Source organism: Chiloscyllium plagiosum, chromosome 34 (genome assembly GCF_004010195.1).
Source record: "Chiloscyllium plagiosum isolate BGI_BamShark_2017 chromosome 34, ASM401019v2, whole genome shotgun sequence".
In the NCBI taxonomy this organism is placed as follows: Eukaryota; Metazoa; Chordata; class Chondrichthyes; order Orectolobiformes; family Hemiscylliidae; genus Chiloscyllium; species Chiloscyllium plagiosum.
This window is the reverse complement of record NC_057743.1, coordinates 29,382,002-29,399,997: the sequence shown is the minus strand read 5'-3', so window position 1 is coordinate 29,399,997 and position 17,996 is coordinate 29,382,002. Positions and strand designations below refer to the sequence as shown.

Below are 17,996 nucleotides of genomic sequence, written 5' to 3'. Positions count from 1 at the left end.
GATGCTGCCTGACCTGCTGTGCTGTTCCAGCAATAAAGTTTCAACTTTGATCTCCAGCATCTGCAGACCTCACTTTCTCCTCGAAGATTTCAACCTACTGCGAATCCTCTTACAAGGATGCCTTCCTTGAAGAAGCTCTCTGCCTCTCTCTATAAAGATTTCAGTGAGTCCCTCTCTCACTGCACACCCCAGGTCATCTCTGCTGAACACTCTCTGCTCATTCCTGAAGAAGGGCATGTGCCCGAAACGTCGAATCTTCTGTTCCCTAGATGCTGCCTGACCTGCTGTGCTGTTCCAGCAATAAAGTTTCAGCAGATGACGTGGCAGCACTACTCATCTTTATTGCACTAGTGTATGAGCCTCTGATTATTTTTATTTCATTCAGGATATGTGGGTGTCACTTAATTAGCATTTATAGCCCAACCTTATTTTCTCTTGAGAATGTGATTGTGAGCAGTCGTCTTGAACTGCTGTGCAGGTACTCCCACAGTGCAGTTTAGGAGGAAGTTCCAGGATTTTGACCTAGTTTCAGGTCAAAATGGTGAGTGGCTCGGAAGACAACTTACAAGTGATGCTGTTCTCATGTATTCACTGCCCTTCTTCTGGAGGTAATGTTTATGGCTTTGGAAAATGCTATCTGAGGAGCATTGGTGAATTTCTCAAGATTGTACATACTACTGCTTCTGTGTATCAATGATGAAGGAAGTTAATGTATGTTGCCAATCAAATGTGCTGCTTTGTACTGGGTGTTTCACAGCTTCCTAAGTATGTTTGGAGCTGCACTCATCCAGGTAAATGGGGAGTGTTCTGTCATTCCTGTGGCTTGCAAACAGTGGTCAGGCTCTGCAGAATCAAGATATTAGTTACTCACTATTCCTAGCCTCTTCGTTAGTCTTGTAGACACAGCATTTATATAGCTGGTCCAGCTCAATTTTTGATGAATAGGAAGATGTTGATAGTGGGAAATTTAGAGATGGTAATGCCTTGAATGGCAAGGGTTGATGGTTAGATTCTGTTTTGCTAGAAATGGTCATTGTTTTGCACCTGTCAACTCAAATCTGGATATTGTCCCGTTTTTGTTGTTGGGTGTAAATTGCTTTAGCATCTTAAGATTAGTGAATTGTGCAGTCATCAGCGAACATCCCCACTCTGACCTTATGGTGGAGAGAAACTCATTGTATGTCTATACTCTGGCTTTCAGAGGAGTATTTTGTCTTGGTTTTTTTATGAAGAAAGGTTAAGATAGAAGTGGCAAGCAGTCTGCTCAAAGCCAATAAAGTAAACAGCTTGTGAGGCCTTGGTTTTTATTAAGGTTGGAACAATACTTGAATGGGTGGGGTCAGGCTCCCAAATAACCAGGATTTTAGTTTTAGCTTCAGCAGTTGCTGAGATCTTGAAGCTGGATGTGGAAGCTCTTAACACTCTATCTGTTACAGCTAAAAGCTGGGGTTCTCTTCCTGCTGTTGGAATTGCATCTGAGACAATCTATTTTACAATATTTGCTTTTATCAAGGATGTGTTCATAGAATGTTATTATTATTTTGGAACAGTTAGTTAATGGTAGCTAATATATATATTATTTTAGTTAAGCATTTCCATAGATTTACAGTTAAGCCAGATATTTTATTTTTATTTTGTGTGTATTTTAACTGTAGTGTAAAAATAAACTGTGTTTTGCTTAAAGTTGAGTAGTTTGACCAATTGAACTGCATCTGAAAAGCTGCACCTTATACTTCAAGATAAGAAAAAGTTAGTGTCTAGGCTATCTTCTTAGTATATATTTATAGGAGGTTTGGTGTGGTCTGTGACAATTGGTAAAGCAGCTGAAGATATTTGACCTAGGACTCTACACCAAGGAACTCCTAAAATCATATTCTGGAGCTGAACTGACTGATTTCCAAAAACCACAAGTACTTTCCTCCTGACAAGATATGACTCCAGTTGATTCCTGTTGACTCTGGTTTTGCTCCTGCTCCTTGATGCCACACTGGATCAAATGCAGCTTTGAAGTCAAGACCTTCACCTCAGCTCAGGAGTCCATGTTTGAACTAAGTCTGTAATAAGGTCAGGAAATAAGTGGCCTTTGTGGAACACAAACATCAGTGAGTAAATCATGTGCTGCTTCATGGCATTGTTGATTATTCCTTCCATCACTTTACTGAATATTAAAAGTACATTGATGGCAGGTTGGGAGTTCAGAGTAATTACATGAGATGGGATCTTTTGGGCAATTTTTCACAACTTCGCATAGATGCCATTTTGTAGCTGTATTGGAACACTTGGCGAGGTCTGTGGCAAGTTCTGAACTACAGGTCTTCAGTGCTGTTGCTGGAACATTGTCATGGCTCTTAGTATTTGCAGTATCCAGTCTATTCATCTGTTTCAATATCACATGGAGTGAATCAAATTGGCTGAAGATTGGTATCTGTGATGCTAGGAACTCCAGACAATGCTGAGTTTGATCATTCATTTGTCACTTCTGGCTGAAGACTATTGCAAATGCTTCAACTTTTTCTTTGATGTGCTATTACTCCCCAGTCACTGAGAATAGGAATATTTTTGTGAATCATCACACTTCTGTCTCCCAGAAGTCGTCTTTCAGGTTGTTTCCTCTCTTGACCCCTTTTAGTTAGAGTTCATTGAGATTAGAAAATTGTTTCTTGTTGTTTCCCTTCTTGATTTGAAGAGGTGCGAACCTTTCATCCAATGGTGCAATGAATATTTGATGAATTCTGTCCTTTAGCCCAATGAGTGAGAGGGAGCCCAATGAGTGAGAGGGTGCACAATGTTAAAGCATTGTAGTTCCTTTTCTTTCTTTCTTTATTTTCTTTATTCTTTCAATGAACGCAAATATTGCTGTAAGACCAGCATTTGCTATGCATTCCTACTTGCCCTTCCACTCAGTGACCTGCTAGGTCATTTCAGAAGTCAGTTAAAAGTCAACCATACTCCTGTAGGCCAGACTAAGTCAAGATAGCAGATTTTTGTTTTTCTAACTCACTAGTGAACTCCATATGCTTTTTTAACAATTGATGGTATTTGTGATAGTTATAAAACCTAGCTTTATATTCTTGATTTATCAATTTAATTTAAATTCTCATGTTCCCAGATTATTAATTTATGTGTATGCATTATTAGGTCAGTAACAATACCACTATGCCTACGTATTCCATACAATTCTAAAAAGCTGGGGTTTGAGCAGTACGCATATATGGTATGGCTTCATCGCACACTCAAATAGCAGTGAACATAGATCATTGCTGACTCTTGAATTTGAGAGCATGTAATGGGACAACTGGCCTCAGTGTATGCACACTCATCACCTCCAAGGCTGTTTCCTCTGCATGTATATGCTTGCATCTGTGTTGCTGCCTGGGTGGAAGTTATGCAGCTGATTAATACCAGCTTCATTGTCTGGATCATTGCATTAATATCATCAACTCAAAGCCAGCCCAGCCAAGAAGAAGGGACAAAAGGAAAAACATAACATTCAAAGAAGTGTCCCATCCGAACAAGAAGCCACACAGCCACCTTAGACCTCTCCCACCCCTATTCTTATTTGAATAGCATTGGAAGTATAAGTATTCGCCCTGTTGACTGAGTTTTGACTTCAGTTCGACAAGTCTCAACAATGTATTACATTAAAAAGGTGTTAGCGCACACACTTTCTCACTGTAATTTTTTTGTGGTGGAGCTGTGAGGGAAAGAAGAGATCATTGTACATTTTTGCAACAGTTAATATGATGGATGAAAGAAGGGCATGAATTCATATAGCACCTTCTGTATTCTCAAGACATCCAAAGCACTTTGCAACCAATTAGGTACTTTTGATGTGTAGTCACTTGATATGTCAGCAAACCAGCAACAATTTGCATACAGCAAGGACCAACAACAGCAATGAGATAATGTCTCGATTATAATTCTTATGTTTGAGGAATAAATATGGCCAAGATATCGGAGAGAACAACCACACAGGATACAGCTACCGGGTCTTTTGAAGATCTCATGTGTAAAACAGATATGGCCCCAATTCGTGGTCTCATCCAAAAGTTGTCACCCCTGACAATATGAAGCATCCCCAGTACTTTGCTGGAAAATCAGTCTGGCTCTTCTGATACAGAAATAAGTGTTATCAACTTAGATGAACTGATGTAGAACCATTTATAATGATACATGTTATATTTTGTATGAATTCTTCAACTTTACTTTCCACTTCTACTGTAACTAATCATTTCAATTTTCTAAGAGTATAGATCTTTGTTTCTACCTGCACTCCTACTGCATCGAGTCATTTTCTTTGACTTTTACCCGAGTTCCAATGAAAATCTGGGATTTCAAAGGGTGGAAGATCACTTCTATTTTTAACTGCATTTTCAGTTCTTAATTTTGTTCCAGGCATGCTATGGAGAGGCAGTGGTGTAATGGTCCTTCCACCAAACTGGTAATGCACCAGCCCGGGCTAATGTTTTTGAGGACTATGTTCAAACCTGCCATGACAAGTGGTGACATTTGAATTCAATAAAATCTGGAATTAAAAACTCAATCGAATGGCAACAATTGAACTATTGCTGATTATCATAAAAACCCATCGTTACCTAAGAAAATCTGCTGTCCTTACTGGGTTTGGCCTATATATGATTCCAGACCCTCATGTGACATAGTTGACTCTTAACTGTCCTCTGAAATGCCCTTGCAAGCCATTCAGTTTGTTAGGGATGAGCAACAAATGCATGACTTGTCAGTGATGCACATATCCCATGCAAAAGTAAAAATAAATCATCTACTTCGGAGAGTGTAATTAATCATATAAAAGGAAAAGTTGAAGAGTAATCACTGCCTCAACTCCAGTTAGCTAAGCTTTCATCACTAAATTACCACCTTACGTTTTACTACAATCTTACATTCTGCTCTAATTTTAAACAACGGCGTTTATTGAAGCTGACTGTGTGTTGAATGTAACACCAGCTGATAGATCATCTGAGTAGATTTGCAACTTTCATTCTACTCTCCACATCACTTAAACATATATAGAAACATTAGACAAAGTTGGTGGGCGGCACGGTGGCACAGTGGTTAGCACTGCTGCCTCACAGCGCCTGAGACCCGGGTTCAATTCCTGCCTCAAGCGACTGACTGTGTGGAGTTTGCACGTTCTCCCCGTGTCTGCGTGGGTTTCCTCCCACAGTCCAAAAGATGTGCAGGGTCAGGTGAATTGGCCATGCTAAATTGCCCGTAGTGTTAGGTAAGGGGTAAATGTAGGGGTATGGGTGGGTTTCGCTTCGGCGGGTCGGTGTGGACTTGTTGGGCCGAAGGACCTGTTTCCACACTGTAATGTAATCTAATCTAAAAAAAAAAGTGTAAAAGAGAGTTATTAGAATGAAACAAAATCTGGAGAGGATACAACAATTACACGAGACTGAACAGGCCTGGAAAGAGCTTATTTTTCTGGAAAAGAGTAGGTTAAGTCTTGAGATCTGAAAAGTTCAGAAGTTGTGGATGGAGGGAAGATTTTACCATTTGTGAGAGAGACTAAAATTAGGGATCACAAATATAATATTGTTATCAATATGTCCAATAAAAAAATTAGGAGAAATTTCTTTACTCAAAAGTAAATGGAATAAAAAGCGCTGCCACATGGAATGGCTTAGACAAATAATTTTGATGCAGTTAAAGAGTAAAGTATGAGGTAGAAGGGAATGAAAGTCTAGGCTAATTTAGTTAAATGAGGAAGAATAGAAGAGAAAGAAATTAAAGTATCTATTTATTGATAGAATGTGATGAAGTAAATAGAGTATAGAAGCCTCATAAGAAACATGAACTCGAGCTCAAGGTTAGTTCAGATAGTAGGTTTCTGTGTTATGAATTCTATGTGATCTAAGCAAGCTCAGATGGCCAACAAAAGAATATGTCTACACTTTAAATGGACTAAGTGGTGTCCCTGCGAGTGTGAGAATTGAACTTGCATTGAAGACTTAAAGGTTTGAGCTTTCTGAGTCCTACTGTCCTAGTACCTGTAGTTGACCAGCAAGGCTTGCCACAGTCAGCTGTTAACTTAGAAATCAACCTCATAATTTTCACACATTCTTCCTGCAGGGATAACTGAACAAACATGTCCAACTAAAAATATTTGATCATGAAATGGATTACTCGTATGATTGTGCAAGTACGATGTGATGCAGAATCCAAGACAGCATGCACTTGTTGCAGAATTCAGCAACAGAATCATACAGCATGCAAAGGAATAACTTGGTACATTATGTTTATGTTGGTTCTTTGAAACCATATCCAATTAGCTCTGCCCCCCCCCCCCCCCCCCCCCCTGCATTTTTTTTCCTCTGAAAGAGTGTTTTTGTTTTTCAAGTAAGTATCTAATTCCTGAAATGGACTCAGTCTATGTTCCGGAATAACTGGTAATACCACTGTAATGATTGGAACGAGGTCAGTCAGATGGATCTCATACTATATAAGTTTCCTGATTGGGTTGTTAACCTGGTCCAATCAGAGAGTTCTGAGTGATGGATATAAACAGGAGTGTCGAAAAAAGAAGAAAAAAACAGGAGTGTTGGGGTTCCAGTCACTTGAGCAGCAGGCTCTAAGCTAGCTGGATCAATGTCCTGTACTGGGCACATGTAAATAAAGGGTGACTCGGTGATGGGATACTGGCCTTCGCAGAGTTATTTCAGTGGTGATGAGAGAAAAACATACCCCTGAAGAGATTCACTCACAGCAGTCATCTTTGAATTGGGATAGGCACTTCTGGCTTCATGCCACTATTTGGGAGGCTTGACTCATTTGATCCTGCTGTCAAAGATTGGGCCAATATGTGGAAAGAATGAGGTTTTTTTTCGGGCAAATGACACTGGGGCAGAGAAAACGTGACAAGTAATGCTCCTAAAATCTTGTGGATCCACAGCTTTTTCAGTTATTAGAAGCCTAAGTTTCCTTGAGGCACCAGAATCTAAAACTTTGCAACAGTTGACTGATTTAGCTAAGGAATATTACAACCCCACACCTCCGGTAATTCTGAGATGCAATCGGTTTTACTCAATGGTTCGATAGCCAGGGAATCTGTGTCAGGAATTCTGATGAAGTTAAGACGACTGTCAGAGGCATGTGACTTTGGGTCAACTCTAAGTGAGATGCTGAGAGACACCATTTGGTACGCGGTCTTAATGATGTGATTAAGCGCCGACTAGCTGAAACCAACTGAACTTCAAACATGCATTTCAATTGGCTTTATGCTTACAAAATGCAAGTAAGTGCAGCATATGAGTTACAGGGTATGCCAATGGAAATGGACACCCTCACCAGGCCAACTGAGCTTGGGTAACACCACTTGAGTAGAGGCAAATGGATAGTCTCATTCAGGGCATATTCTGAACAGACGGACTCTAAATCAGCCCATGGCAAAACCCCAAAACAAAACCAAGCTTCTAACAAATGGTTAAAATTTTCTCAAGAATCCAGGCCAGCAGATCATTATAATTGCTGCCGGTATGTGGACTCGCAACAACAAAAGCACGCCACTAGGCCTGAATTGAATAAGAGAACTCATAGACTGGTGTGCAGGAGAGTGTACGCCCTGGAAAGTCCACCTACAGCTGGTTTGGAACAGTTAAATTGCTTAGCAACTTGCAAATAAGAATCAATCAAAATAAGCATCTGGCTAAATGGTCACCAAGCTCTAATGGAGGTCAATACTAGTACAGCTGTATCAATATTTGCAGAAGCAGCCTTTACCAAAATTCACTCTGGATTGCAAACTTTACATTTGCATCAGACCTTGGCCAGGTTAAGAACCTATACCGAGGAACCGGTTAAAGTTACAACTTTGGTTCTGATTTCTTATAAGAAGCAACTGGTTCAATTACCACCAACTTTAGTAAAAGGCTCGGGCCCAAGCTTGATGAGGTGAAATTGATCGAGAAAGATTCAACTTGAATGGCTCAACATTTTTGATTAGGAAATAGCTGCCTGTGTGAAGTTCTATTTAAATACCTTCAAGCTTTTCATTAGGGGTCTAGAAACTATCAAAGGGGCCAAGACCACCTTACATGTTGGCCAAGAAGCAATTTCATGGTTATGCAAGGCCCACTGAGTGTCATTTGCCTCACATGTAAAAGTAGAGGCAGAAAGTAGGATGCTGGAAAGCAAATGAATCATCAAATCAGTACGATGTGCAGAATGGACAGCACCAGTTGTACAAATTGTGAAACCTGACTGGTCAGTTTGCCTTTATGGGGATTTCAAACAAATGGTAAACCACTTTTTGCAACTGGATAAATACCCAATCCCTCACATTGAGGACTTGTAGTTAAAACTGGCAGGAGGACTATCTTTCACAAAGCTGGACATGAATCATGTGTATCTGCAATTGTGATTGGGTGAAACTTCCCAGAAGCGTGCTACAATTAATGTCCATGAGAGTTTGTACCAATATGTCTTTTGCAATATCCATGCCTGTGTCATTTTCCAGCGGACGATGGAGAACATTTTACAAGGTCTACCCCAGGACATGCTAATAGCCAGGGAGACTAATAAATAACATTTCGAGAACTTGGACATAGTGCTTAAATGTTTCGCCAAGGTGGGTAGACACCTTAAGAGAGAAAACTGTGTGTTCCAGGTAACCCCCTAACTGGACCTGCCTGAGCTACAGAGTCGACAAGACCCAGTTATACCTGTTGGAAGATGAAGTGAGGGTGATCAAAGGTGCCCTGGCTCCTACATCTGTATCTTGGATTAGTGAATTATTACGGCAAATTCAGAACTCACCTCGTCTCCATCCTGGCACTCTTCATCTGCTATTGAAAAAGGGTTAGCATTCGAAATAGTCTTGAAGCTAAGATGTACTTAGCCTTTAGGGAAGTGAAGAAGCGACTATCATCATCAAAGGAGACAGTCTCATAGCCAATATGTAGACTTTAGGGAAGTGAAAAAGCAGCTATTGTCATCTAAGTTGGCAACTATGATCATAAGCAAGATGTGGTACAAACATGTGATGCCACCCCATACAGTATAAGGGTAGGTTGGCTAACCAATGCCCAGCTGAGAGGTGATCACTCAATTGCTGTAAAGTATGCTTCTCAGACTTTATCTGATGCAGAACACAAATATGCCCAGATAGAGACTGAAGGTTTGGTGGTGATCTTTAATGTGAGGAACTTCCATCAATACCTTTATGGATGTAAATGCATAATAGTAACAGACTGTAAACCCCTGCTAGGGCTAACTCAGAGGACAAGGCCATGCTGCCCATAGCTTCAGGTCGAATTCAATGGTGGGCTCTTATTCCAAGTGCATGCAATTAAAAGTTTGAACACCATCCAGGAGGACAAGTGACAAATGTGCTTGCCTTGAGCTGTTCCCATTTGCAGGTCACTGCTGGTGGTGCCACCATTGGAAGAGTCTGTTCTGGTTTTAAACTTTATAGACACCTTCCTGTCACCGCTGAAAATATCAGACTGTAGACACAAAAAGATCCTGTCCTGACAAAACTAAAATACCTGGTGGTGATGGAGGAAACAAAAGGGCCATCACAACCAGAACCATTGCAACCAAATCTTTCTGGACCTACTGAGACCAGGTCACTGTTATGGGAGGAAAGAGTAATTGTCCCGAGCAAAGGATGCCACCAGATACTGGCTGAACCCCTCTGGGGATTTCCAAACTAGACTTTTGCAAAAAGTTATGTCTGATGGCCATGATTGGATGTCAACATAACCACATCGGTGGGAGAGTGCCCAGAGTGCCACCGATAAAAGTTACTGCCAGCAGCCTCCCCACATTCATGGGAATTGCCGGTAAAAGCTGGGCTCAGTTATACGTCGACTATCCTGGTCCTGTCATGAGCTCAGTTTTCAGTCATTGTGGATTGCCACACAAAGTGATTGGACATGCATAGAGTTCATTCAGGGATAATGATTGAAAATTTGTGAGCATCCTTAGCAATACATGGACTCCCAGATATGTTAGTCAAAGACAACAGGCTATCATTTACCAGTAGGGATTTCGAGTATTTCCTAAACTCGAATAGAATTCAACATCTGGCGGAAAAAGCAGCCCAAACTCTGAAGATAGGCTTAAAGAAATCGCCTTCACTCAATACCAAACTGTCCCAGTTCCTGATTATAGGACCACCCCTCGTGCAATTACAGGGGCAGCTCCAGCAGACAGGGACAAGGGTCTCCACTAAGTTAAACCTGATCTTCCCAGACCTGGCAGGGAGGTTGAAACAGCAACAAGAAAACCAATACTGGATACAAGGCTCCTCTAAGTGAGGAAGACAATTTACTTCAGGGGATGAAGTCTGGTGTCAAAACCACAGGAATGGGTAAGAAGCATGGTCGACGTTAGATCGGGTGCCATGATATACAACATTGAGGTCGGAGAGGCGGACCTGAACAAGCAGATGGACCACAGAAAAGCTCTAACCTCGCAAACGGGAGCAAGGGCAAAACATACCCGGGACCCTCGGAACATTCAGCAAGACTGTCAGAACCTGTTAGTTCACCTCCTCCATCTAATGTTCAAGAAACTAGAAATGCCCGAGGACGAGATGGACATGGTTGATTTTGCAGCCTTGAAGCCATTACCGCCTGAAGAATATGAATTTTGGCCAAGACGCTCCGGGCGCAAGAGGCAGGATACAGACCAGTACACGCCACCAGTATCTGAGGCAGTGTTAGAGAAATTAGGCCTGGTGTGAAAATGCCCCAGAAGAAGTTACAGAATAAAGAATGGGCCTATGTCCCAGGACTCAGGGCGGCAGGAATGTGATTTGAACGAAGTCAGCCATGTGGATCTCATAGAAAATGTGTTCCCTGATTGGGGCTGTTAATCTGGTCCAATCAGCCTGTCAGATATAAAAAGGCATGTGTTCTGTGGAGTCCGTGGACCATGTATATATTGGGTGTGGGTGCTTGCACTCCCTTTTTGGTTTCCTTAAAAACCTTCTTCTCTGTTTTTTGGTTGCACTTCAGTCCCACGCTCCTGGTCTTTGGGCACTCCAGTGCAGAGGGGGGGAGGATAGGTTGGAGGAGCTCCTCGTGGGTCTGCTTCTGGGCCTGGTCAAACTGGCCATAAACAGGTCCAGGCAGCAGGCCATGGAGGGGATTGTTAGGGCCGATTGCCTGCCACTCCTCCACGGTTATGTCAGAGCCCGGGTGTCCCTGGAGAAGGAGCACGCAGTGTCCACCAACACCCTTGAGATTTTCAGGGAAAGGTGGGCACTGCAGGGAGTGGAGTGTATTATTTCCCCCTCCAACTCTATTTTGATTTAATCCCTGCCCTCCCCTTCACTGTTTGATCATGCAGCATTGCCCTCTGAGAAGGGCACTGCTTGCCACTGGCCACTCAAGTGTTTCCTTTCTACCTGGTGGTGGAATATAAATAAAGATTTACACACTTGTTGTTTTTCACTGTGTCTGATACCTGTACACACATGACATGGGTAAAAAAAAGAAACAAAAAGCTGGCATGTGTCAGGGGCTCTGTTCACGCTCTGAGCCGGCTGTCAGCGAGCTGGATCACCATTATATACTTTACCCTTGTAAGTAAAGGGTGACTTGGTGACAGGATACCGGCCTTTGTGGAGTTATTTTAACTAAAACACGAGAAACTCCTATTTTAATTTTAGGGACTGAAGACCCAATGGAACAGATCTTTTACAATACAGTTGTTTTACTCCCTGTTTTATAAAAAAAAATCAAAGTGTCCAATTGTTTTGAGAATAGAGATACAATGTCATTGTTGGGTTTTGGTTACTGCACCCTGGTGAAATGTGTCATACACTGCATTAAAAATGCATTCTACCTGTCGCTTTATTCTTGTCTCTACGTATTTTTCCACTCTATCCCAGATCTTATTCACTCTCCCCGAGCAGATCCATACTGCCACGATAGGAAAGAAAATGTCACTGGCTTTTCTTCCACAACTGGCTGTTCGTTGAGACCATAACCCTTGCCTTTATGACAAACTGGTCAAGATTGGTATCATAGTGTGTGGACGCTGTGCCTATTTTTAAGAATGAATGGGATAGTGGCAACATGATGTTTAAAAAAAAAATTACTAATCATTTTGCATGAAACCATCAGATGGAAATCTGAACAGGCAACAAAACTGGTTGCTAACACCAGTGCTCCTTCAAGACTCCATTACTTGATCATGAAGCCAAAACCTAGTTGGCTATATCTTAATGGCAATCTGAAACCTTGCGGCCTTCCTGCCTAATTTCAAAGTGGTGTTTTCACAGCTAGGATAAGTGCCAAACCTTGTTCTCTGTCAGTCTGTCACTTAAAATCAAAATCAACCCAGTAGCATTAATGAACCAGATGGGTTTTTACCACAGTATGAAAACTTTTTATTCCTTTTTTTAAATTATTGAATTCAAATTCCATCATTGGCCATGGTGGGATTCAAATGATTTGTCCAGAGCATATTAGCCTAGGGTTCTGGATTACTAGCCAAATGATATTACCATTGTATCACTGTCACATCTAAATGACCCTTCTGTTTCTATCCACCCTCTGATGCCCTCAGAAGTAGTGACAATGATCCTCTGAATATAGTAAATGGGCCATATTTAATGTTGTCAGGAAGACCCCAGATATATTTGTTAATTGATTTCAGTCACAACAGTTGTTGTCATGCTGTTAGTAACCTCACTGTTAAGGGCAGCATTGTGGCTCAGTTGTAAGCACTGTTGCCTCACAGTGCAGGTACTCAGGTCCGATTCCATCCCTAGGCAACTGTCTGTGTGGAATTTGCACTTCTTGTTCCACACGGGTTTGTTTTGGTTTCCTCCCACAGTGCAAAGATATGCAGGTTATGTGGATGGGCTATGAGAAGTGCAGGGTTATAGGGATATGGTAGTGAGGTGGGATGCCCTTTTAAAGGTCAGTGTGGACTCGATGGACCAAATGGTCTGCTTCCACACTGTAGTGATTCTACATTGCTGAGCTGAGAAGGAAATTCTTGTTGAATATAGTCCCTCCTAGTTTGTGAGTGTGTGCATTTGGTGAATGCAGATTGCGATTGGCTTTGATGCATTGCATGGCAGAAAAAACCTGCTCATTTGCACAGTCTAGGCTGCCACTTGAGGACTGACCAGTGAAGTGAAGTAGCAGAGAGATACTGATAACTAGGGAACAGTCTCAAGCCAAATCCTCAGTCTGTTTGAGAGAGATTATTTTTAGGAATTTCCAAAGATACTTCTTTGATTTTCTTAAATTTTTTTCAATTAACCATTCATCTGAACTTTACAGAAAATTTTAACTCATTCTTAAATCCAAAATGTTACTTAGCCCTGAAGGAAAAATTACATTGAATGATATTTGTACTGTCCTTAGAGTTACATGATTAAGACACAAAAACACCCTGAGCAATTTTACCAGTTTTTTTTTGCCACAATCGTCAAACATTTATAAGTAAACTGATGGCCAAAAACTGTATTTAGTGTAACGAAAATTTTCAGTGACCATTGGTCAGACAAATGAGCAAGTGGAAGCGATATGCTTCAAGTCGACATTTTAACCTTCATATTTGCCTGAATGATGCATTTACGATTAATTATTTGACAAGTCTTTACATGGAGTAACAGGGAAAAAAATTCCAGGAGTTGAAATGTAGTGACAGCTGTCTGATGTGTGTTTTCTTAATGGTCTGAAATAAGTGGATGTTGCAAGTCCTTACCTGGTTGTTTCACTTCTTATCCCCACCCCTTTGCCTTTCTAGTCCCAGTTTAATTTGCTAAACAGCAGCATGGATCAGAGTATCACCAACCGTGCATCCTCCGCCAGCCCTTACAACTCGGAGCACACCTCGAATGTCCCGACGCCGTCTCCCTACTCACAGCCAAGCTCCACGTTTGACACTATGTCGCCAGCTCCAGCAATCCCTTCCAACACAGACTATCCAGGACCACATTTATTTGAAGTAACTTTTCAGCAATCAAGTACTGCTAAGTCAGCTACCTGGACCGTGAGTCTGCTCTTTCTTATTTTTAATCAAGATATATTGTTGAGAAAGTAAATTATTTATCTGGAAATATTGGGGTTATTATTCATCAGCAAAAATGTGTCTCATTCTGTCATGATATGTTCTTTGTTCATTCTTTTCTGCACTTTCTCTTTTTCATATCTGAATTAAATTATCTAAATGTGATGTGCAATTATTGTTAAAGTTTCTTTGGAGATTAGCTTAATACAACTTTGAAACTCATTGTTTTGCTGAAATGAAATGACTGTTGCTTTTACTCTGTACCCTATGCATCCCTCTGCATGCCAGACAGTAAATATCAATTTTTGTAACAGAATATATAATTTCAAACTGCAATCTGGCCAGAAAGTGAACTAGAATGCAAGATGCTCAAACTTATTCAGCCGTAACCTAAGTGTTTTCTCCAATGAGAGAAGCAAAGTGCTTTTCATTGTGAAAATTAGTTTTAACCTAAGTTCTAGTCTGTTGAAAACACATTTTTTTTATCCTGTGTATTTTTTTAAAGGTTATGTCTTGCAGTAAGGCATGACTGAACACGCTTGCAATCCAAGCACATGTTGGATGTTGCTTATGCTATCTCCTGGAGGGAGATGTTCAGACTTGCCGTAGACGAGCAAGCATCCTGTCCAACAGTAGGAGAAGCGCGGCTCCCTGTCTGCTGGAAACCGACGGGATAATTAGTGTTTTTCTCAAGTGCAATTTCAAATGTGCTGCTCATCCATGTCTGTACAAAGGCTTACCACAGTGTGAAGGGTATACGGGCATGCTGTTGATTGGGTTGCTGCAAGTGGCAGCAGTTAACTCTGGATGAAATTAACAATGTGACTTTTCATTAAATTTGGAATGACATTCATAATTTAACTGTTTCCACTCTGACTTCTTGCAATTGCTTGGGTTCAAGCAAAAAACCAAGGCTACAATTTGTCATAACTTCCTCTGCTGTTATATTGTACGAGATGCTGGTTCTGTACCAAACCGGCCCTCTGGTTGCTATAAAACATACCCCCGTTATACAGTGACTTTCACAGAAGCAGTGCAACAGAAAAGGAACACGGCACAAGGCATTGCTTGAATTAATTCTGACTAAGTGGCTTTTCTTTCTGGTCAAGAAAGGTTCCAAAAAGGAGAATGGAAGGGCAGGTCTAAACTGGTGAATTGAGAGGTCTGCCTACTCATTCACCAGCCAGTTCGAGAAAAATAATTGTTTTGCACTGTCAAATGCAATATCTCTATTTTCTGTCAAGATTTTCCTTGCTCCATCATTGGCAGTAATTCCTCTAGATCCTTCCTGGTACTTCCAAAGGCAGCACAGATACATTACAATGTTGCTACTCCAATGAAACAAGGAACTTCAAAATGGTGACTGTGTGGGGCAGGGTTTGGAGCAAGCTTTAGCATGCACACAGTAAATGTCTAACAGATGTATGTGGAGGAGGCAGATCAAAGTAGTTTAATGTATAACATTGATTTGATACCAGCAGTGCTACTTTGAACTCAATGCTATAGCCAATGCCCCTCTCAACCTTACATAGTTGAACAGCATCTCAACAACTGAAGGATTGCCAACATTATTTAAGGAATCAACTACTTGAAGGTTACGAAAACAGACGTGTCGGTTCTGCTGTAATGTGTGTTTTTTTTCAATGTGAATTGGCTTTAATGTGATTGAAGAATTTAGTCTGTTATTTGTAGAAGGCAAACTTTCCTTACCTATATTGGCTATAACGCGACTCTGGCCCCAGTACTTTAGATGATATGGCTATTGCGTGGTTTTCTTATAACACAAGATCGCATGTGAATGGAGCTCTCGTGTTATATCAGAGCTGACAGTTGCTGGAAATGCTCAGCAGGTCTGGCAGCATCTGGTGACCCTTCTTCAGTTCTGAGGAAGGGTTATCGGACCCAAAATGTTAACTTGGATTTATCTTCAAAGATGCTGCCACGCATACAAAGCATTTTCAGCTACTTCTGTTTTTGTTTCTGATTTACAGCATCCGCAGTTCTTTTGGTTTTTACTTAGAGGTTAGTTGCTGATTAAATTATTCTAGTTGTTGCAATTCTATAGTAGTTTAGTGATTTCAAGTTGAAAAAACAACCTACAGAATTAATCCCATGCGCTCAAAGGCATTTTGTTGACAATGGTTTCTGAACAAACCAATTGATTCCAGATGTGGGTTCCTGAGTAGACATTCCCTTTGAAAATTCAGCATGAATGAAAGAATGAACAGAGGGCATGTTGGGCAGGACAAGTCACTGGAAGAGGAAGGAGGAGTGGCCTGAAAGACACTCATTAGAAAGCCATAAGAGCACCAGTGTTCAAGGAGGAATTAACCCATACATGTGAGTGAGGAACTCTCACAGACATTTGACAGCTCCTACAGCCACAACAGGCAAATTCATTGTAGGACAAGTACGACATTGCCAGTAACCATCAAAGTGACTATGCCAATGAGCTTTTATTTTATCCAGGCTGGAAATGGAAATATTTGCAACACTGTTTGTCATCTACATTTTTTTAAAACACACGTGAGATTCTGAGTTCAAAGAGAGATGCTACATCTCAATTCCAAATATCTGATTCATTTAACTCCACATGTTAACTTTGCCCAGCGGTGGGACTGAGATGAAATCCACTGTGTCTAACACATCTCTGATGATTATCAATGAATAATGCAAATCACTGTCTAATATCCTGGGAGCAGTAATGATCCCTTTATTTTGTGGCAGTCTGTTGCATTGCCAATCTGAATAGCAAAGGGGAGCTACTGGGTGGCAAGGACTAGCTATTGATGACATGGCTCACAATTATAAAGTCCGCCATCATACACCTGCATAGCATGCTGAGAGTGAAAGCCACATGATTAGAAAACAATGTTTCTGCTGCCATGAACCCCTCTGCAGAGTGCATATCAAGATTTGTGGTTGTCTGCTGCATACTGCACAATCTTGTCATCATGAAGGCACAGCCACCAGCTTTACAGCAGAAGAAAGAGAAAGGGACCAATCTAGACAACCACTTTACGCCTGAGCTGTGCATTGAGTTCATGTTCAAGTGTGAGATTAGTTCCCCAGTTCCCAATTCACAAAACGTTCAGCAGCTTATCTCCCCTCTGTCTTGACCATTGCAGTGAAAGTTATCAAAACAATTTATTAACAAAGTCATGCCATATTGTATAGAGAAGTCAATTCATCTTGTGCAAATCAGTCTTCTGTGCTTCCATTAAATTGGCTGCAACCTGGCAAGTAGAAAGCTACTTTCAGTAAAGGATGCTAAACATATTCTGGAAAATGATTCAAAAGGTTCTGGATCTAGAAGACCCAGCTTGGACAGCTGCGTTCAGGGCTGACTGGCCTGCAGGCAATGGTGAAGACACTAGCAGAGTGGCAGTGTGACGGCATGATTGTTGCCTTTCTGAAAGAAAGCAGCATATTTGAGCTCCATGGAATGACTCGCTCATGTAGGGCAATGCCTCAACTACCCGAATCATCTAAAAGCCTAAGAAATAGAAACAGGAGTTGACTATTTGATCTGCTATACAATATAGACATGGCTGATCTGCCCCAGGTCTCAACCCATTGTTTGTACTGATTCCTCATAGTCCTAAGCTTCCAGATATTTCAAACCTCTATCTACTTCCTCTTTAAATACTTCCAATGATCTAGCCTCTACAATTCTCTGGCATAGAAAATTCCAAACATTCATTTCTCAGAAAATAAATTACTTTGTATCTCATGAATATCCTTTTATTCTAGATATATATCCCTGAGTTGAGAGCCCCCCACTAGTGAAAACTTCTTATTAAATTCTACCCTATAAACCCCTTCAAAATTTTGTAAGTTTCAATAACATCATCCGTCCTCCTTCCAAATTCTAATGAATAAAAGCCGAACCTGTTTAGCTGTTCTTGATAAGTCAAATCCTTCATCCCAGGAATCAGCCTACTGAGTCTCCTTTCAAATGTCTCCAATGCCTATTTCCAAAACAATACATAATTCAC

The 17,996-nt window shown here is 41.0% G+C and overlaps 1 protein-coding gene across 12 annotated transcripts in view; it reads left to right on the top strand.

The window, feature by feature from the left end:
* Nucleotides 1–17,996, top strand: part of tp73 (tumor protein p73) — a 234,365-nt gene that overhangs the window by 145,109 nt on the left and 71,260 nt on the right. For all 12 annotated transcript variants that reach the window (XM_043676040.1, XM_043676039.1, XM_043676034.1 and 9 more), the window contains one exon: nt 13,735–13,980. In XM_043676040.1, coding sequence (XP_043531975.1) covers nt 13,735–13,980 — 246 coding nt within the window. The remainder of the gene's footprint in view (nt 1–13,734; nt 13,981–17,996) is intronic.